Raw genomic sequence first — 22,290 nt, forward strand, 5'->3', positions numbered from 1 at the left:
TCTGCTATAGTTACTGTTCCAAGATGTCCTCTGCTATAGTTACTGTTCCAAGATGTCCTCTGCTATAGTTACTGTTCCAAGATGCCCTCTGCTATAGTTACTGTTCCAAGATGCCCTCTGCTATAGTTACTGTTCCAAGATGTCCTCTGCTATAGTTACTGTTCCAAGATGTCCTCTGCTATAGTTACTGTTCCAAGATGCCCTCTGCTATAGTTACTGTCCCAAGATGCCCTCTGCTATAGTTACTGTCCCAAGATGTCCTCTGCTATAGTTACTGACCCAAGATGCCCTCTGCTATAGTTACTGACCCAAGATGCCCTCTGCTATAGTTACTGACCCAAGATGCCCTCTGCTATAGTTACTGTCCCAAGATGCCCTCTGCTATAGTTACTGACCCAAGATGCCCTCTGCTATAGTTACTGACCCAAGATGCCCTCTGCTATAGTTACTGACCCAAGATGCCCTCTGCTATAGTTACTGTCCCAAGATGCCCTCTGCTATAGTTACTGCCCCAATATGCCCTCTGCTATAGTTACTGCCCCAAGATGCCCTCTGCTATAGTTACTGTTCCAAGATGCCCTCTGCTTTAGTTACTGTCCCAAGATGCCCTCTGCTATAGTTACTGCCCCAATATGCCCTCTGCTATAGTTACTGCCCCAAGATGCCCTCTGCTATAGTTACTGTTCCAAGATGTCCTCTGCTATAGTTACTGTTCCAAGATGTCCTCTGCTATAGTTACTGTTCCAAGATGCCCTCTGCTATAGTTACTGTTCCAAGATGCCCTCTGCTATAGTTACTGTTCCAAGATGCCCTCTGCTATAGTTACTGTTCCAAGATGCCCTCTGCTATAGTTACTGCCCCAAGATGCCCTCTGCTATAGTTACTGTTCCAAGATGTCCTCTGCTATAGTTACTGTTCCAAGATGTCCTCTGCTATAGTTACTGTTCCAAGATGCCCTCTGCTATAGTTACTGTTCCAAGATGCCCTCTGCTATAGTTACTGTTCCAAGATGTCCTCTGCTATAGTTACTGTTCCAAGATGTCCTCTGCTATAGTTACTGTTCCAAGATGCCCTCTGCTATAGTTACTGTCCCAAGATGCCCTCTGCTATAGTTACTGTCCCAAGATGTCCTCTGCTATAGTTACTGACCCAAGATGCCCTCTGCTATAGTTACTGTTCCAAGATGCCCTCTGCTATAGTTACTGACCCAAGATGCCCTCTGCTATAGTTACTGTCCCAAGATGCCCTCTGCTATAGTTACTGACCCAAGATGCCCTCTGCTATAGTTACTGACCCAAGATGCCCTCTGCTATAGTTACTGTCCCAAGATGCCCTCTGCTATAGTTACTGCCCCAATATGCCCTCTGCTATAGTTACTGCCCCAAGATGCCCTCTGCTATAGTTACTGTTCCAAGATGTCCTCTGCTATAGTTACTGTTCCAAGATGTCCTCTGCTATAGTTACTGTCCCAAGATGCCCTCTGCTATAGTTACTGCCCCAATATGCCCTCTGCTATAGTTACTGCCCCAAGATGCCCTCTGCTATAGTTACTGTTCCAAGATGTCCTCTGCTATAGTTACTGTTCCAAGATGTCCTCTGCTATAGTTACTGTTCCAAGATGCCCTCTGCTATAGTTACTGTTCCAAGATGCCCTCTGCTATAGTTACTGACCCAAGATGCCCTCTGCTATAGTTACTGTCCCAAGATGCCCTCTGCTATAGTTACTGACCCAAGATGCCCTCTGCTATAGTTACTGACCCAAGATGCCCTCTGCTATAGTTACTGTCCCAAGATGCCCTCTGCTATAGTTACTGACCCAAGATGCCCTCTGCTATAGTTACTGTTCCAAGATGCCCTCTGCTATAGTTACTGCCCCAAGATGCCCTCTGCTTTAGTTACTGTCCCATGATGCCCTCTGCTATAGTTACTGTCCCAAGATGCCCTCTGCTATAGTTACTGTCCCAAGATGCCCTCTGCTATAGTTACTGTCCCAAGATGTCCTCTGCTATAGTTACTGTCCCAAGATGTCCTCTGCTATAGTTACTGTCCCAAGATGCCCTCTGCTATAGTTACTGTTCCAAGATGTCCTCTGCTATAGTTACTGTCCCAAGATGCCCTCTGCTATAGTTACTGTCCCAAGATGCCCTCTGCTATAGTTACTGTCCCAAGATGCCCTCTGCTATAGTTACTGTTCCAAGATGCCCTCTGCTATAGTTACTGTCCCAAGATGCCCTCTGCTATAGTTACTGACCCAAGATGCCCTCTGCTATAGTTACTGACCCAAGATGCCCTCTGCTGTAGTTACTGTTCCAAGATGCCCTCTGCTATAGTTACTGCCCCAAGATGCCCTCTGCTATAGTTACTGTCCCAAGATGCCCTCTGCTATAGTTACTGACCCAATATGCCCTCTGCTATAGTTACTGTCCCAAGATGCCCTCTGCTATAGTTACTGTCCCAAGATGTCCTCTGCTGTAGTTACTGCCCCAAGATGCCCTCTGCTATAGTTACTGTCCCAAGATGCCCTCTGCTATAGTTACTGACCCAAGATGTCCTCTGCTATAGTTACTGCCCCAAGATGCCCTCTGCTATAGTTACTGCCCCAAGATGCCCTCTGCTATAGTTACTGACCCAATATGCCCTCTGCTATAGTTACTGTCCCAAGATGCCCTCTGCTATAGTTACTGTCCCAAGATGTCCTCTGCTATAGTTACTGACCCAATATGCCCTCTGCTATAGTTACTGCCCCAAGATGCCCTCTGCTATAGTTACTGTCCTAAGATGCCCTCTGCTATAGTTACTGCCCCAAGATGCCCTCTGCTATAGTTACTGTCCCAAGATGCCCTCTGCTATAGTTACTGCCCCAAGATGCCCTCTGCTATAGTTACTGTTCCAAGATGTCCTCTGCTATAGTTACTGTTCCAAGATGCCCTCTGCTATAGTTACTGTTCCAAGATGCCCTCTGCTATAGTTACTGTTCCAAGATGCCCTCTGCTATAGTTACTGTTCCAAGATGCCCTCTGCTATAGTTACTGCCCCAAGATGCCCTCTGCTATAGTTACTGTTCCAAGATGTCCTCTGCTATAGTTACTGTTCCAAGATGTCCTCTGCTATAGTTACTGTTCCAAGATGCCCTCTGCTATAGTTACTGTTCCAAGATGCCCTCTGCTATAGTTACTGTTCCAAGATGTCCTCTGCTATAGTTACTGTTCCAAGATGTCCTCTGCTATAGTTACTGTTCCAAGATGCCCTCTGCTATAGTTACTGTCCCAAGATGCCCTCTGCTATAGTTACTGTCCCAAGATGTCCTCTGCTATAGTTACTGACCCAAGATGCCCTCTGCTATAGTTACTGTTCCAAGATGCCCTCTGCTATAGTTACTGACCCAAGATGCCCTCTGCTATAGTTACTGTCCCAAGATGCCCTCTGCTATAGTTACTGACCCAAGATGCCCTCTGCTATAGTTACTGACCCAAGATGCCCTCTGCTATAGTTACTGTTCCAAGATGCCCTCTGCTATAGTTACTGCCCCAAGATGCCCTCTGCTTTAGTTACTGTCCCATGATGCCCTCTGCTATAGTTACTGTCCCAAGATGCCCTCTGCTATAGTTACTGTCCCAAGATGCCCTCTGCTATAGTTACTGTCCCAAGATGTCCTCTGCTATAGTTACTGTCCCAAGATGTCCTCTGCTATAGTTACTGTCCCAAGATGCCCTCTGCTATAGTTACTGTTCCAAGATGTCCTCTGCTATAGTTACTGTCCCAAGATGCCCTCTGCTATAGTTACTGTCCCAAGATGCCCTCTGCTATAGTTACTGTCCCAAGATGCCCTCTGCTATAGTTACTGTTCCAAGATGCCCTCTGCTATAGTTACTGTCCCAAGATGCCCTCTGCTATAGTTACTGACCCAAGATGCCCTCTGCTATAGTTACTGACCCAAGATGCCCTCTGCTGTAGTTACTGTTCCAAGATGCCCTCTGCTATAGTTACTGCCCCAAGATGCCCTCTGCTATAGTTACTGTCCCAAGATGCCCTCTGCTATAGTTACTGACCCAATATGCCCTCTGCTATAGTTACTGTCCCAAGATGCCCTCTGCTATAGTTACTGTCCCAAGATGTCCTCTGCTGTAGTTACTGCCCCAAGATGCCCTCTGCTATAGTTACTGTCCCAAGATGCCCTCTGCTATAGTTACTGACCCAAGATGTCCTCTGCTATAGTTACTGCCCCAAGATGCCCTCTGCTATAGTTACTGCCCCAAGATGCCCTCTGCTATAGTTACTGACCCAATATGCCCTCTGCTATAGTTACTGTCCCAAGATGTCCTCTGCTATAGTTACTGACCCAATATGCCCTCTGCTATAGTTACTGCCCCAAGATGCCCTCTGCTATAGTTACTGTCCTAAGATGCCCTCTGCTATAGTTACTGTTCCAAGATGCCCTCTGCTATAGTTACTGTTCCAAGATGCCCTCTGCTATAGTTACTGTTCCAAGATGCCCTCTGCTATAGTTACTGTTCCAAGATGCCCTCTGCTATAGTTACTGCCCCAAGATGCCCTCTGCTATAGTTACTGTTCCAAGATGTCCTCTGCTATAGTTACTGTTCCAAGATGTCCTCTGCTATAGTTACTGTTCCAAGATGCCCTCTGCTATAGTTACTGTTCCAAGATGCCCTCTGCTATAGTTACTGTTCCAAGATGTCCTCTGCTATAGTTACTGTTCCAAGATGTCCTCTGCTATAGTTACTGTTCCAAGATGCCCTCTGCTATAGTTACTGTCCCAAGATGCCCTCTGCTATAGTTACTGTCCCAAGATGTCCTCTGCTATAGTTACTGACCCAAGATGCCCTCTGCTATAGTTACTGTTCCAAGATGCCCTCTGCTATAGTTACTGACCCAAGATGCCCTCTGCTATAGTTACTGTCCCAAGATGCCCTCTGCTATAGTTACTGACCCAAGATGCCCTCTGCTATAGTTACTGACCCAAGATGCCCTCTGCTATAGTTACTGTCCCAAGATGCCCTCTGCTATAGTTACTGCCCCAATATGCCCTCTGCTATAGTTACTGCCCCAAGATGCCCTCTGCTATAGTTACTGTTCCAAGATGTCCTCTGCTATAGTTACTGTTCCAAGATGTCCTCTGCTATAGTTACTGTCCCAAGATGCCCTCTGCTATAGTTACTGCCCCAATATGCCCTCTGCTATAGTTACTGCCCCAAGATGCCCTCTGCTATAGTTACTGTTCCAAGATGTCCTCTGCTATAGTTACTGTTCCAAGATGTCCTCTGCTATAGTTACTGTTCCAAGATGCCCTCTGCTATAGTTACTGTTCCAAGATGCCCTCTGCTATAGTTACTGACCCAAGATGCCCTCTGCTATAGTTACTGTCCCAAGATGCCCTCTGCTATAGTTACTGACCCAAGATGCCCTCTGCTATAGTTACTGACCCAAGATGCCCTCTGCTATAGTTACTGTCCCAAGATGCCCTCTGCTATAGTTACTGACCCAAGATGCCCTCTGCTATAGTTACTGTTCCAAGATGCCCTCTGCTATAGTTACTGCCCCAAGATGCCCTCTGCTTTAGTTACTGTCCCATGATGCCCTCTGCTATAGTTACTGTCCCAAGATGCCCTCTGCTATAGTTACTGTCCCAAGATGCCCTCTGCTATAGTTACTGTCCCAAGATGTCCTCTGCTATAGTTACTGTCCCAAGATGTCCTCTGCTATAGTTACTGTCCCAAGATGCCCTCTGCTATAGTTACTGTTCCAAGATGTCCTCTGCTATAGTTACTGTCCCAAGATGCCCTCTGCTATAGTTACTGTCCCAAGATGCCCTCTGCTATAGTTACTGTCCCAAGATGCCCTCTGCTATAGTTACTGTTCCAAGATGCCCTCTGCTATAGTTACTGTCCCAAGATGCCCTCTGCTATAGTTACTGACCCAAGATGCCCTCTGCTATAGTTACTGACCCAAGATGCCCTCTGCTGTAGTTACTGTTCCAAGATGCCCTCTGCTATAGTTACTGCCCCAAGATGCCCTCTGCTATAGTTACTGTCCCAAGATGCCCTCTGCTATAGTTACTGACCCAATATGCCCTCTGCTATAGTTACTGTCCCAAGATGCCCTCTGCTATAGTTACTGTCCCAAGATGTCCTCTGCTGTAGTTACTGCCCCAAGATGCCCTCTGCTATAGTTACTGTCCCAAGATGCCCTCTGCTATAGTTACTGTTCCAAGATGTCCTCTGCTATAGTTACTGCCCCAAGATGCCCTCTGCTATAGTTACTGACCCAATATGCCCTCTGCTATAGTTACTGTCCCAAGATGCCCTCTGCTATAGTTACTGTCCCAAGATGTCCTCTGCTATAGTTACTGACCCAATATGCCCTCTGCTATAGTTACTGCCCCAAGATGCCCTCTGCTATAGTTACTGTCCTAAGATGCCCTCTGCTATAGTTACTGCCCCAAGATGCCCTCTGCTATAGTTACTGTCCCAAGATGCCCTCTGCTATAGTTACTGACCCAATATGCCCTCTGCTATAGTTACTGACCCAATATGCTTAACCTTATGTGGAGGGACATCTGAGTTTCCATCCCCCATCCTCAGCTCCCATCCCCAGCCCCATCTCTAGACTTATTTAATCACTCAGTCTCAGATAAAGTCATTGTGAACTGTCCCTTTCGTGATTAAGTGTCTCGAAGATGACTTGATGCTTAAATCTATAGTGATACACGGTGGAAACCATGTCCCATTTAACCTCCAGTTTACTCTGTGTTGAACTGTGCTTGTGCAGCATAAACATAATGGATTTCTCCTATCCACCACCACAGTAACATGCTTGCTGTTCAGGTCATGTAATGTAATGCTCGTTCAACCATTAAATGGCACTCTGATCCTATAGAGGATGCTGCCTGGATTGGACGGTGGGTGGATAGAAACATGTCATCCTAAATGGTACCCTATTCCCTACATAGTGCACTACTTTTGACCAGAGCCCTATGGGCCTTAGACAACATGTTGACATTTGAGACACAGCCTAGGATCGAGCCCACATGGTCCATTTCAAGTTGAAAAGTTTGGACTCTTTGGGATTCTTTAGACAGAAGCAATTTGGTGTCTATTTTACCTTTTTGAACCGTCAGCCCTTTGTACCTCTTTGTACCGGGGGATTGTTGTTCAGGTCTCTTGATGCGAGGCGACATGATGGCTTTTATCCTGCTCTGCCTCTCCTTTGCTTTCCTTTCCACTCCACTCATCTCCTCTCCTCTCTGTGTGATACCCTGTGGTACAGGGAGACATCAGGCCACTGTTTGGGTGACTGTTCATTCAAGGGCTTTGCTGCTTGAACACAGTCTTTTGTTTGCAGCCTGTCGTGACTGGGCTAGAGGGCTAGGCATGACTCACAACTCTTAAAATGACTATTGAACTTTCAACTGCTGCTGATTCTTTAAACTTGGGCTTTTGAGGTGGTTGTTCTTTAATAGGGTGGTCTACATTCAGCATGTTGTTTCTTAGTCGAAATGTTGATCCGTAGAGACAACATATTATACACTTTATTATTAGACATTATAAAAGCTCATACGTGCTTATAACAAGGTAAAAAGCATTATACTTGCAGGCTTCAAGTAAAGTATTGCCAATATTTTCAGCCTTGGTTTAGCCTAACATGTTTAAAATTAGCCGTCATTATAGTAGGCCTAGGGTTAGGGTAGCCTACGGAGGGCTTGGGTTTTCAACATATCAAACGGAAAACAAGCAATTGTTACAGACAAATAACTTGTGTATATGAGGTTCACCGGTATTCCCAGAAGTTCTTCTCTCCTTTCATGATGCTCTTCATGATGGCATGGACACATGGAGGGGGTTATACACACGTCTTAAATAGGAGCTGCATGGCTAACATAATGTAGGCCTACCTACAATACATAGATAACATACATATTTTATATATATTTTTATTTTACCTTTATTTTTTGAAAGCTCTATTTATTCAGTTTTACACACAAGACAACACAAAACAATTGAAATAATGTACTCAACTAGATTATTATTATTTTTTAAATAATTAGCTTTAAAGATACCGTACTTTAGACAAGTTAAACACACCGGGCAGAAGGCTACAAAGGTTAAAGGGCAATCTGTAGTACAGGGACAGAGCAAACACCTCCCCATTTTTCCTGTAAACAGTCAAGGGATAGGGGTGGAGAAATGCAACCACTCACACACAGTCATGGCCACAGACCGACCATCCACTGGACCCAAAATATAGTTTACAATGCTTTAAAATAAATGTTTGTATTTTTTATGTAACCGTGAACAAAATGTAAAAAAAAAAAAAGAAAAAAAAGGGCAATACAAGCTCACATTTTAGTCTCTGACCGACCGGGCAAGATGAACAAGGCATCCGCAGGTCACAATCAATAAGCACATCATCAACCTTAATGTCCCCCCCCCCCCTCAAAAAACCCCCACAAAGAAATGCTCATCCAACCCCTAAGTCACAGGGGGGTCAAATACAGACTTATTTTTGTTTTAATATGAATGCCATCAGAGGATGGACTGTTTAAAGTAAGACCGGAATGGAGCCCAAGCCTCATTAAACAGTTTGGGGTTCCCACGTGTATTGAATTAACATTTTTCTAGTTTCAGAGAGCACAACACATCTCTCACCCAATATTTATAAGATGGGGGGAGCTGCCATCTTCCAGTTCTGTAGTATTAGCTGTCTAGCTAAAATAGTTGTATAAGCAACAGTGTCCAACTGGATTCTTGACAGGGGGGTACCTATGGGCAGTACTCCAAAAAGGGCTGTAAGGGGAGACGGATCTATGACAGTGTCATATATATCAGAGAAACATTTAAATATTAATTCCCAGAAACCTGACAGTTTATGACAGCCCCAAAACATATGCAACAGTGTGGTTGGGTCCGTTTAACTTCTGAAACAGGTAATATCAAAATCAGAGAATATTCTTCCAAGTTTGGCCCCGGGACCAGTGGATACGGTGAACCACCTTGAATTGAATGAGGCTGTGTCTAGTGCTAAAAGAGGACGAATGCACCCTGTGCAGCACAGATTCCCATGTGTCTTCCCCAACTTCCTCCCCCAAATCCTTTTCCCATCGAGTCTTTAAAGGCACCAAAGAAGGGTTCTGTAAGTCAATGATTGCATATACATCTGAAATTGCGCCCCTAGGAAGCTTGTTCAGCTCAAAGATGCTCTCTATAGCTGTATTCGCAGGCCTATGGGGAAATTCAGGTGTGTTAGCTCTGACAAAGTTCCTAGTCTGGAGATAGCAGAAAAAGTGGGATTGGTTGAGGTTGAACTTTTCCTGTAGCTGAGCAAAAGAGGCAAATGTATCATCAAAGAATAATTGGGCTTGTGAGGAGAGGCCTAGTGAGTGCCAGATGGCAAAAGCCCCATCATTCAAGATGGAGGAAATAAAATGTTCTGATTGATTGGGCCTGATAGAGAAAAGCCTCGGAGGCTAAAGGCTAAACGGAACTGATTCCAAATTTTAAGATACTGCTTTACAATTGGGTTGACACACCTTTTGCCTAGGGACACTGGAAGAGACGAGCACAACACAGAAGAAAGTGCAGCAGGTTTACACGATTCAGACTCCATCTGGACCCAGAGTGGTCTAGGGCCAGTAGGATCAGTCTGCAGCCAATACAGAAGGGCGCTGAAATTTGCAGCCCAATAGTATGTCTGAAAATTTGGTAGAGCTTAGGCTTCTGTAAATGTTTTCTACCAATCTGTGGTACCTTGCCATCCCAAATAAAATACATGAATGCTTGATCCAGTGAATTAAAAAAAGATTTTGGAATAAAAATGGGTAAACATTGAAATAAATATAAACATTTGGGCAACACATTCATTTTAATGACATTAAGCCTTCCAATAAGAGAAAGAGGTAGCGAATTCCAAAAAATAAAAGATTGTTTCAAACTGTCTGCTAGAGCAACAAAGTTTTCCTGAAACAAATTTGAATATTTCCTTGTCACTTTAACTCCCAAGTAGGTGAATTGATCCCGGACAATCCTAAACTGAAAACTTGTAAAAGAGCACTTTAAAGCAGCCTTATTTACAGGGAAAAGCTCACTCTTGCCTAGATTCAGCTTGTACCCTGGGATTTATCCAAACTTTTTAAGACCAGATAAGGCACGTGGCAATGAGGTATCAGGGTTGGAGATAAACAAAAGGAGGTTGTCAGCATATAGCGAGACTTTCTGCTGTAAGCCCGTCCTGATTATACCTTGAATGGCATCACTAGAGCATAGTGCAATGGCGAGAGGCTCGATTGCCAAAGCAAACAACAAAGGGGAGAGTGGACAACTCTGTCTGGATCGGCAGTGCAAGGGAAAATAGTCAGAGGACAAGTTGTTAGTCCATACTGAAGCCATGGGGGGAAAAATAAATACTCTTTATCCACGCAATGAATTTGGGGCCAAAGCCAAATCTATAAAGGGCAGCTGTTAGGTAGTCCAACTCAACGCGGTCAAAAGCTTTTTCCGCATCAAGTGAGACCACCACCTCCGGTTCCCCCGACGCTGGGGAGTACAGTATATTCATAAGGCGTCTAATATTGAAAAACAAATACCTATTTCTCACAAAGCCAGTCTGGTCAGAGTGTATTACTTGGTGCAGCGTGCCTTCCATACGGATGGCTAAAATCTTGGCTAGGATTTTGTAATCACAGTTTAAAAGCGAGATTGGGCGATAGGATCCACATTCCAGGGGATCTTTGTTTTTCTTTAATATAAATGAAATTGAAGCCTGATAAAGACTAGGCGCGGTAGCTTTGAGGTATTAAGGCACTCTGAAATAATCGAGACAAGAATGGGCAAAGCAGACCAGAAAACATCCTGTAAAATTCGGTTGGAAAACCGTCCGGACCCGATGATTTACCACTTTTCATTGCGGAAACTGCTGTTACAATCTCCTCAGGTGTAAATTCTTCTTCTAGACAGTCATGGGAGTCTGTATCAATTGAAGGCATATTCAAGCCATTAAAGAATGAATCAATCAGCAAAGGCTCTTGAGGAGATTCAGAGGTGTACAGCGCAGAGTAAAATTGTTTGAATTGATCCTTGATCTCTTTATGTATAACTGTGGTGGCACCAGACAGGGTCCTTATTTGTGGGATTAAACGTGAGGCCTCAGATTTACAGATCTGATGTGCAAGGAGTTTACTGGCCTCGTCGCCTTGTTCATACACTCTGTATCAAGCTCGCAAGAGTAACTGTTCGGCTTGCCTGGTAGAAAGCTCATCAAATTCAGATTGGAGTAGTTGGCGCTCTTTATGTAGATCAGAGGAAGGATCCGTAGCATACTTCTCATCCAATGTGGCTATGGATTCGCTCAGGTCCCGGAGTCGCTGAGAGCGAACTTTGTTTTGGTTGGCTGTATAAGCAATAATTTGGCCACGTAGGTATGCTTTGAGAGACTCCCATATGGTAGAGCAGGACATACCTGGCATTGAATTAGTTTCTAGGAATAAGGTGATTTCAGAAGAAATGAAATTGACAAACTCCTTATCTGAGAGTAAAATGGGGTTAAGACGCCATTGAAAACGCATAGGAGGTCGCTGGGTAAACTAGTTCAAGCACTAATGGTGAATGGTCAGAAATAACAATACTCTTGTAAGCACACCGTCGAAGGTTAGGCAGAAGTTTCTTGTCCAAAAATAAGTAATCAATGCGGGAGTATGTTTGATGAACATGAGAATAAAAGGAATACTGTCTATCTGTACGGTGTAGGAAACGCCAGGCCTCTCACACAGCATATTTCTGAAGGAAAGATTGAATAAGTAGGGCACATTTAGATGGGCCTGTAGTTCTTCGTGAGGACTTGTCAAGAACTGGGGACATTGTACAGTTGAAATCCCCCCCCCCCCCCCCCTAAAATCAACAAATGAGAATCTAAATTGGGTGTAGCAGATAAAAAGGAATACATTTAACTTGTGTCATCCCAATTGGGAGCATAAACACTAGCCATCACAAGAGGGGTAGAAAACAGTTTACCGGTTACTATGACGTATCATCCCTTAGGATCAGCAATAACCTCAGAAGCTACAAAGGGAGTAGATTTATCAACCAAAATGGCAGCACCTCTTGATTTACTATGAAAGTTAGAGTGGAACACTTGACCAACCCAGTCCCTACGCATCCTAAATGCTCACCAGTCCTCAAGTGAGTCTCTTGTAGAAATGCAACATTTGCATTCAAACCCTTTAAGTGTGTCAGCACCCTCTTACGCTTCACAGGGTTGTTAACCCCTTTGATGTTCCACGAAATGCACTTGATCATATTATTTCGGCCACCCTGAGCACTCCCGTTATACAACCCTGTCATTAGAGCATAGAGTGGAAAAGCAATGAGTACCCAAAAACCCCAGAATAACTTGTCTCAGAGTAATAATGTACGGTGCAAGATATTTGGAAAAAGAATGAATGACAACATTAGAACTGAACAATTGAACCTCCTTCCTCACTTCAACCACCTCCCCCCATCCCAGACAGTACTTCCCCAAACAAGGTACAAGCCTAAATAGAACATGTTCTCTTCACACAGTATGCCTGTGAGAGTGCGGTGTTAAACCTAAACCCACAGTCCCGCTCTTTAAAGTCGCGTTTTGTGTTAGTGGATCAAGCAGCAAAAAGAGAGAAAAATAAAAGTGAATCCCTTGTGCAAACAAAATTACAAAAGCACCACTTGTAGATGTGTATAATTATATTCCCAGTCTTATAACAGGCATTGAGAGAGAAAATAAATAAAATGTATAAAGGCTCTCAGCCAAAAACCTAATTTGAAGTAAGCAAATCGTAGTAAAGCAATCAAAAAATTATAATAATTGTCTAGTTTGACGCTAAGACAACTTACAGCCAAGACCAAAAAATTACGTGTGCGCAATGTTGAACGTTTGCTGGGCATAAAGGACGTTCAAAACCTTTAAAATTGAAGTGAAGACCCCCAAAAACGTGTAGCTTCGGAACATTTATTGTTTACTTGGTCGGTACAAACGGATGCAGTAAACAAATAACCAAAAATATTTTAAGTCACTGAGATACTATGTAAACAAACTGAATAGGTGAACGAGACATCCTAGAAACACAGGAGTTAAGTAAAACCTTAATACAATGAAATTAAAATGACTGAATGCTTGTAAGGCAAGCACACTAGATGATCAAAACATTAGATCACATCAAATAATCCTGAATGGGTTCGCCAACTCCCCGACTATACAAGACTAGTATGTTATAACTAAACATAATTATCCGTGGCGCGAGGCATTTCCGCTGACTCTGGGATCGATACCAGTCTCAGGTTATTGAGGTGAGAGAATCCCTCTAAACCTTTTTCAAATCCGCAGCCAGGCATTTCACGTCAGCCTCCAACTAATTTTTATTTACAATGACGGCCTACCAAAAGGCACATCAAGACGAGAGACACTACATAAAGAGAGACCTAAGACAACAACAAAGCATGACAGCAACACATGACAATACAGCATGGTAGCAACACAACATGACAAAAACATGGCAGCAGCACAACATGGTAGCAGCACAAAACATGGTACAAACATTATTGGACACAGATAACAGCACACAGGCAAGAAGGTAGAGACAACAATGCATCACGCGAATCAGCCACAAGTGTCAGTAAGAGTGTCCATGATTGAGTCTTTGAATTAAGAGATGGAGATAAAACTGTCCAGTTTGAGTGTTTGTTGCAGCTCGTTCGAGTCGCTAGCTGCAGCGAACTGAAAAGAGGAGCGATCCAGGGATGTGTGTGCTTTGGGGAACTTTAACAGAATGTGACTGGCAGAATAGGTGTTGTACTGTATGTGGAGGATGAGGGCTGCAGTAGATATCTCAGATAGGGGGGAGTGAGGCCTAAGAGGGTTTTATAAATAAGCATCAACCAGTGGGTCTTGCGACGGGTATACAGAGATGATCAGTTTACAGAGGAGTATAGAGTGCAGTGATGTGTCCTATAAGGAGCATTGGTGGTAAATCTTATGGCTGAATGGTAAAGAACATCTAGCCGCTCAAGAGCGCCCTTACCTGCTGACATATAAATGATGTCTCCGTAATCTAGCATGGGTAGGATGGTCATCTGAATCAGGGTTAGTTTGGCAGCTGAGGTAAAAGAGGAGCGATTACGATAGAGGAAACCAAGTCATTCCATTACTGTTACACATTACTGTTGTTCCACATTAGGCTAATCTACACATGACTGTTGTTCCACATTAGGCTAATCTACACATGACTGTTGTTCCACATTAGGCTAATCTACACATGACTGTTGTTCCACATTAGGCTAATCTACACATGACTGTTGTTCCACATTAGGCTAATCTACACATGACTGTTGTTCCACATTAGGCTAATCTACACATGACTGTTGTTCCACATTAGGCTAATCTACACATGACTGTTGTTCCACATTAGGCTAATCTACACATGACTGTTGTTCCACATTAGGCTAATCTACACATGACTGTTGTTCCACATTAGTGCTGTTCCATGTTCATATGGGCAATGTGCATCTTGGCTAGATAGTCTGTGTTTCCGCTGTCAAAATTCATGCCATAACCAACGGCGTTACCGCTAAAACCAGGATGGTGAATCATTCTAATAAGTTTGCTTGTTTAATTTAATTAAAGCCAATCTTTTTTTTTTACAACAACAACAATAAATACATGTAAAATATAATGATGTCATAAAATCGCCAGGATAAACAAAAATGACCTGCCACTGGCATTAAACAAAGCATGTGTTTCAAATCAAACTTTGTCACATGCGCCGAATACAACAAGTGTAGACTTTACCATGAAGTGCTTACTTACAAGCCCTTAACCAACAGTGCAGTTGGTCAAGAAGAGTTAAGAAAATATTTACCAAGTAGACAAAAATAAAAAGTACTAATAAAAAGTAACACAATAAGAATAACAATAACGAGGCTATATACAGGGGGCACCGGTACCGAGTCAGTGTGCGGGGGTACAGGTTCGTTGAGGTAATTTGTACATGTAGGTGGGGGTGAAGTGACTATGCATAGATAATAAACAGCGAGTAGCAGCAGTGTACAAAAAGGGAGGGAGGTGGGGGTCAATGTAAATTGTCCAATGGCGATTTTATTAATTGTTCAGCAGTAGAAGATGTTGAGGAGACTTTTTGTCCTAGACTTTGGGCTCCAGTACCGCTTGCTGTGTGGTAGCAGAGAAAACAGTCTATAACTTGGGTAGAAAAATAAAGAAATGCTCTGCTTTTTTGACACCAAAAAGCAAGTCCTGCAGGCTCTTGTTTTATCTTACCTTGATTATTGTCCAGTCATGTGGTCGAGTGCTGCAAAGAAATCCCTAGTTAAGCTGAAGCTGGCCCAGAACAAAGTGGCACGTCTTGCTCGTCATTGTAATCAGCGTGCTGATATTAATACTATGCATGTCAGTCTCGCTTGGCTAAGACTTGAGGAGAGACTGACTTCTAGTTTTTATAACAATCGACTGACTTCTTGTTTTTATAAGAACCAATGTGTTGGAAGTTCCATAATGTTTGCATAGCCAACTTACACACAGCTCTGACACACACTTACCCCACCAGACATGCCACCAGGGGTCTTTTCACAGTCCCCAGGTCCATAAAAAGTTCAAGAAAACGTAAAGTATTTTACAGAGCCATTAGAGTGAATGGAACTCCCTTCCATCTTATATAGCGCAAGTGAACAGCAAACCTTGTTTCAAAAAACAAATAAAGTAACACCTCACGGCACAACGCCTCTCCCCCATGTGACCTACTTGTGGTGTGTATGTACTGACATGTATGTGGAACTAATAGATGTACACACACAGACACTACATGTTTATAAATGTATGTAAATTGTAAAGTATTTTGTCTGTAATGTATTTTTCGTTATGTGTAGGACCCCAGTAAGACTAGCTGTTGCCATTGGTGTCGGCTAATAGGGATCCTATCAAATCAAAACTAGCTTTTGGTTGGTCTTAAATATCAGTGCTCCCTGAAATTAGCACTCGGGATCATGTTTTTAAGGGCACACTTCAAATATTTCCACCCCTCCCATCTGACCGCAAGTGTGCTGATATTAAACAGGTCAATTATCAATCCTTGCACAATAGTTTGAAAATAGCACAGCTCTGGCTTTAACTTGTCAAAATTGCCACCGAATGTGGTTTGACACTAGCAATGTGTTAACGCCAGCAGAACATAGATCCCAAAGTCAGGGATCCTAAATAGCACCTATTCCCTAATTAGTGCACTACTTTTGACCAGAGCCCTATGGGCCATGGGAAAAAGAAGTGCACTCTAAAGGGAATGGGGTGCCATTTGGGTCATAGTTTAAACATCATAATTAGATGAATTGCCTGTTAATTATAAAAGTAATTCGATGGGTAGGACAGGCTGCGGCGGAGAAGATAAAGGTCTCAACAATAGACTGCAAAAAAAACAATGAGTTCAAGGCCTTGTTTTGGTTTGTACACAAACAAACAGACAAATAGACAAAGAAAGAAATGAATCATTCTGTTATCTATTGATTAGATTTGGGTAGTGTGAAAAGCATTGTCAAAGATACAACCTACTCTCACTTCAAATTATTGCATTGCATTTATTTCAAGAAGTTGCTGCTACTAAACCCTCTACCACTAGTCATTGATGCTGTTGCCGCTACTAAACCCTCTACCAATAGTCATTGATGCTGTTGCCACTACTAAACCCTCTACCAATAGTCATTGATGATGTTGCCACTACTAAACCCTCTACCAATAGTCATTGATGTTGTTGCCGCTACTAAACCCTCTACCAATAGTCATTGATGCTGTTGCCGCTACTAAACCCTCTACCAATAGTCATTGTTGCTGTTGCTTTCTACTAAACCCTCTACCAATAGTCATTGATGTTGTTGCCGCTACTAAACCCTCTACCAATAGTCATTGATGCTGTTGCCGCTACTAAACCCTCTACCAATAGTCATTGATGCTGTTGCCGCTACTAAACCCTCTACCAATAGTCATTGATGTTGTTGCCGCTACTAAACCCTCTACCAATAGTCATTGATGTTGTTGCCGCTACTAAACCCTCTACCAATAGTCATTGATGCTGTTGCCGCTACTAAACCCTCTACCAATAGTCATTGATGCTGTTGCCGCTACTAAACCCTCTACCAATAGTCATTGATGCTGTTGCCGCTACTAAACCCTCTACCAATAGTCATTGATGTTGTTGCCGCTACTAAACCCTCTACCAATAGTCATTGATGTTGTTGCCGCTACTAAACCCTCTACGAATAGTCATTGATGCTGTTGCCGCTACTAAACCCTCTACGAATAGTCATTGATGCTGCTGCCGCTACTAAACCCTCTACCAATAGTCATTGATGCTGTTGCCGCTACTAAACCATCTACCAATAGTCATTGATGCTGTTGCCGCTACTAAACCCTCTACCAATAGTCATTGATGCTGTTGCCACTACTAAACCCTCTACCAATAGTCATTGATGTTGTTGCCACTACTAAACCCTCTACCAATAGTCATTGATGCTGTTGCCACTACTAAACCCTCTACCAATAGTCGTTGATGCTGTTGCCACTACTAAACCCTCTACCAATAGTCATTGATGCTGTTGCCACTACTAAACCCTCTACCAATAGTCATTGATGCTGTTGCCACTACTAAACCCTCTACCAATAGTCATTGATGCTGTTGTCACTACTAAACCCTCTACCAATAGTCATTGATGCTGTTGCCACTACTAAACCCTCTGCCAATAGTCATTGATGCTGTTGCCACTACTAAACCCTCTACCAATAGTCATTGATGCTGTTGCCACTACTAAACCCTCTACCAATAGTCATTGATGCTGTTGCCGCTACTAAACCCTCTACCAATAGTCATTGATGCTGTTGCCGCTACTAAACCCTCTACGAATAGTCATTGATGCTGTTGCCGCTACTAAACCCTCTACGAATAGTCATTGATGCTGTTGCCGCTACTAAACCCTCTACCTATAGTCATTGATGCTGTTGCCGCTATTAAACCCTCTACCAATAGTCATTGATGCTGTTGCCACTACTAAACCCTCTACCAATAGTCATTGATGTTGTTGCCACTACTAAACCCTCTACCAATAGTCATTGATGCTGTTGCCACTACTAAACCCTCTACCAATAGTCATTGATGCTGTTGCCACTACTAAACCCTCTACCAATAGTCATTGATGCTGTTGCCACTACTAAACCCTCTACCAATAGTCATTGATGCTGTTGCCACTACTAAACCCTCTACCAATAGTCATTGATGCTGTTGCCACTACTAAACCCTCTACCAATAGTCATTGATGCTGTTGCCGCTACTAAACCCTCTACCAATAGTCATTGATGCTGTTGCCGCTACTAAACCCTCTACCAATAGTCATTGATGCTGTTGCCGCTACTAAACCCTCTACCAATAGTCATTGATGCTGTTGCCGCTACTAAACCCTCTACCAATAGTCATTGATGCTGTTGCCGCTACTAAACCCTCTACCAATAGTCATTGATGCTGTTGCCGCTACTAAACCCTCTACCAATAGTCATTGATGCTGTTGCCGCTACTAAACCCGCTACCAATAGTCATTGATGCTGTTGCCGCTACTAAACCCTCTACCAATAGTCATTGATGCTGTTGCCGCTACTAAACCCTCTACGAATAGTCATTGATGCTGTTGCCGCTACTAAACCCTCTACGAATAGTCATTGATGCTGTTGCCGCTACTAAACCCTCTACCTATAGTCATTGATGCTGTTGCCGCTATTAAACCCTCTACCAATAGTCATTGATGCTGTTGCCACTACTAAACCCTCTACCAATAGTCATTGATGTTGTTGCCACTACTAAACCCTCTACCAATAGTCATTGATGCTGTTGCCACTACTAAACCCTCTACCAATAGTCATTGATGCTGTTGCCACTACTAAACCCTCTACCAATAGTCATTGATGCTGTTGCCACTACTAAACCCTCTACCAATAGTCATTGATGCTGTTGCCACTACTAAACCCTCTACCAATAGTCATTGATGCTGTTGCCACTACTAAACCCTCTACCAATAGTCATTGATGCTGTTGCCGCTACTAAACCCTCTACCAATAGTCATTGATGCTGTTGCCACTACTAAACCCTCTACCAATAGTCATTGATGCTGTTGCCGCTACTAAACCCTCTACCAATAGTCATTGATGCTGTTGCCACTACTAAACCCTCTACCAATAGTCATTGATGCTGTTGCCACTACTAAACCCTCTACCAATAGTCATTGATGCTGTTGTCACTACTAAACCCTCTACCAATAGTCATTGATGCTGTTGCCACTACTAAACCCTCTACCAATAGTCATTGATGCTGTTGCCACTACTAAACCCTCTACCAATAGTCATTGATGCTGTTGCCGCTACTAAACCCTCTACCAATAGTCATTGATGCTGTTGCCGCTACTAAACCCTCTACCAATAGTCATTGATGCTGTTGCCGCTACTAAACCCTCTACCAATAGTCATTGATGCTGTTGCCACTACTAAACCCTCTACCAATAGTCATTGATGCTGTTGCCACTACTAAACCCTCTACCAATAGTCATTGATAATGTTGCCGCTACTAAACCCTCTACCAATAGTCATTGATGCTGTTTCCACTACTAAACCCTCTACCAATGTGTAGTTGGATTAATGCAGTTGTTTTCCTGGGGAAATGAAATGGTCTGCCCTACTCAGCTTAATAAATAACAGTTACAGCCCTTCCCAGGAATACGTTCCATCTCTAGTCAGTGTTTGGTAATGTCTATGTTAGTCCAACAAAATGCACACCTTGGATCCATTTAATTGCGGGTCCAAAAGAAATGCTACAGTAAATGATCTTTGTCATTAACCCTGAAGAAGGCTTTCAATACAACAAACATTAATATTTCAATATTTCCCTCCATCCTGTTGGTTTCAGTGGCAGGTGTTAGCTAGTCTCTCGGCTCAGACTGGGGGGTATTGTCTGACGTTCTGACAGTGAAGAGAGTTCCCTGAATACATTCCCTTCAATGCTAGGTAAATAAACCTGTCTAGCAGAGACAACTTTATGTAAATAGTGTTTGGGAAACTAAAAGTTCTTGTGCACTACTGATGATGCTGACGGCTGTTGATAGAAGCAATTATTATCAAGGGACGTAATCAAAACATTGTGTTTCCATTAAGAAATGCACTGGAGATACCCAACGTCATGGCTTCTCTAAGACATTTACTTTACAAAGTAGGCTATCACATGTTCTAACCTGCATTTCACAGTTGGGCTTATTTTAACTTGCCTGGTCCCAGATCTGTTTGTGCTGTATAGCAAACTTCAATCAGATCTGGGACCAGGCTATATCATATTTTACTTCTAATAAAGGCAATGGTTTTAATGAATAGTATTTTTTGCAGGGCCTTCATTCCTCTTGAAGCCCCACCTAATCAGAATGGTACCCAGTGGGAGAAGATGCAGTATCTGTTTGAGGAGCTGGGGAACAACCGTAAGTATTGTCTGACTGGTCACACTTCACAGTAAGGTACGCTTTAAATATCACTTCACAGTAAGGTACGCTTTAAATGTCACTTTACAGTAAGGTACGCTTTAAATATCCCTTCACAGTAAGGTACGCTTTAAATATCACTTTACAGTAAGGTCTGCTTTAAATATCACTTTACAGTAAGGTCTGCTTTAAATAACACTTTACAGTAAGGTACTCTTTAAATATCACTTTACAGTAAGGCACGCTTTAAATATCACTTTACAGTAAGGTACGCTTTAAATAACACTTTACAGTAAGGTACGCTTTAAATAACACTTTACAGTAAGGTACGCTTTAAATAACACTTTACAGTAAGGTACTCTTTAAATAACACTTTACATTTAGGTATGGTTTAAAGTTGTACCAAAACGACAATTTCACAATTTCTAACAAAGTTTGAACTGTTTATAAGTGATTTTATAAACTACATATTAACTGTTTATAACCTACTTATAAACCATTTACAGACACTTCTTAATGTGATGTGTTACCATCTCAGTTATGGTCCAGTGTGGCTTACACACTCAGTCCTTTGATCAGATAGCCCTCGTGAATGACCCACCACATCACTCACTTGTCTCAGTGTGGTTGGTAATGAATCTCCATTTAGTGGTGGTATTGAAAAGCTGTATGGGCCAGACAGAGCGATGGATGGATGGCTGACACAAGGCTGCATACTGAGGTGACGTGTGGACTTGGCAGAGGCAACACTTTCCCTCGTCAATGTCAACCATCCTCATTGTGCCACTCGCAACCATCTGTCTCCCGGAAAAAAAGGGAGAAAGCCTCCCTTGCTTTGATGTGTCACTCAAGAAAGACGGTTCTCTCTTCACTGCAGAACTGTGACGAGTATGACCCCTTCCCTCTACAGCAGTTCATACCTATATATTTCTATTCCTCCTAATGTGACTTGCATTTGAATGTGCCAGTCCAAGTTGAGTGGTCCTCTATGATCCTCATATGTCTGCTGTCTGTGTGTGGGTCCGTGTGAATGTCTATGTACGCTGTATGTAGGACCTAATGTCTATGTACACTGTATGTAGACCCAATGCCTTATCTACACTGTATGTAGACCTAATGTCTTATCTACACTGTATGTAGACCTAATGCCTGTGTACACTGTATGTAGACCTAATGCCTGTGTACACTGTATGTAGACCTAATGCCTGGGAACACTGTATGTTGGACTAATGTCTATCTACACTGTATGTAGACCTAATGCCTATGTACACTGTATGTAGACCTAATGTCTGTGTACACTGTATGTAGACCTAATGCCTGTGTACACTGTATGTAGACCTAATGTCTGTGTACACTGTATGTAGACCTAATGCCTGTGTACACTGTATGTAGGACCTAATGCCTGTGTACACTGTATGTAGACCTAATGTCTGTGTACACTGTATGTAGACCTAATGTCTGTGTACACTGTATGTAGACCTAATGCCTGTGTACACTGTATGTAGGACCTAATGTCTTATCTACACTGTATGTAGACCTAATGCCTGTGTACACTGTATGTAGAGCTAATGTCTATGTACACTGTATGTAGACCTACTGTCTTATCTACACTGTATGTAGGACCTAATGCCTGTGTACACTGTATGTAGACCTAATGTCTATGTACGCTGTATGTAGGACTAATGTCTATGTACGGTGTATGTAGGACCTAATGTCTATGTACGCTGTATGTAGGACTAATGTCTAT

The 22,290-nt window shown here is 42.9% G+C and overlaps 1 protein-coding gene across 2 annotated transcripts in view; it reads left to right on the top strand.

The window, feature by feature from the left end:
• Window positions 1-22,290, top strand: part of LOC139562203 (lysosomal cobalamin transport escort protein LMBD1-like) — a 247,937-nt gene that overhangs the window by 95,666 nt on the left and 129,981 nt on the right. For both annotated transcript variants that reach the window (XM_071379664.1, XM_071379665.1), the window contains exon 6: window positions 20,455-20,543. In XM_071379664.1, coding sequence (XP_071235765.1) covers window positions 20,455-20,543 — 89 coding nt within the window. The remainder of the gene's footprint in view (window positions 1-20,454; window positions 20,544-22,290) is intronic.

Source organism: Salvelinus alpinus, chromosome 32, assembly GCF_045679555.1.
Source record: "Salvelinus alpinus chromosome 32, SLU_Salpinus.1, whole genome shotgun sequence".
NCBI lineage: Eukaryota > Metazoa > Chordata > Actinopteri > Salmoniformes > Salmonidae > Salvelinus > Salvelinus alpinus.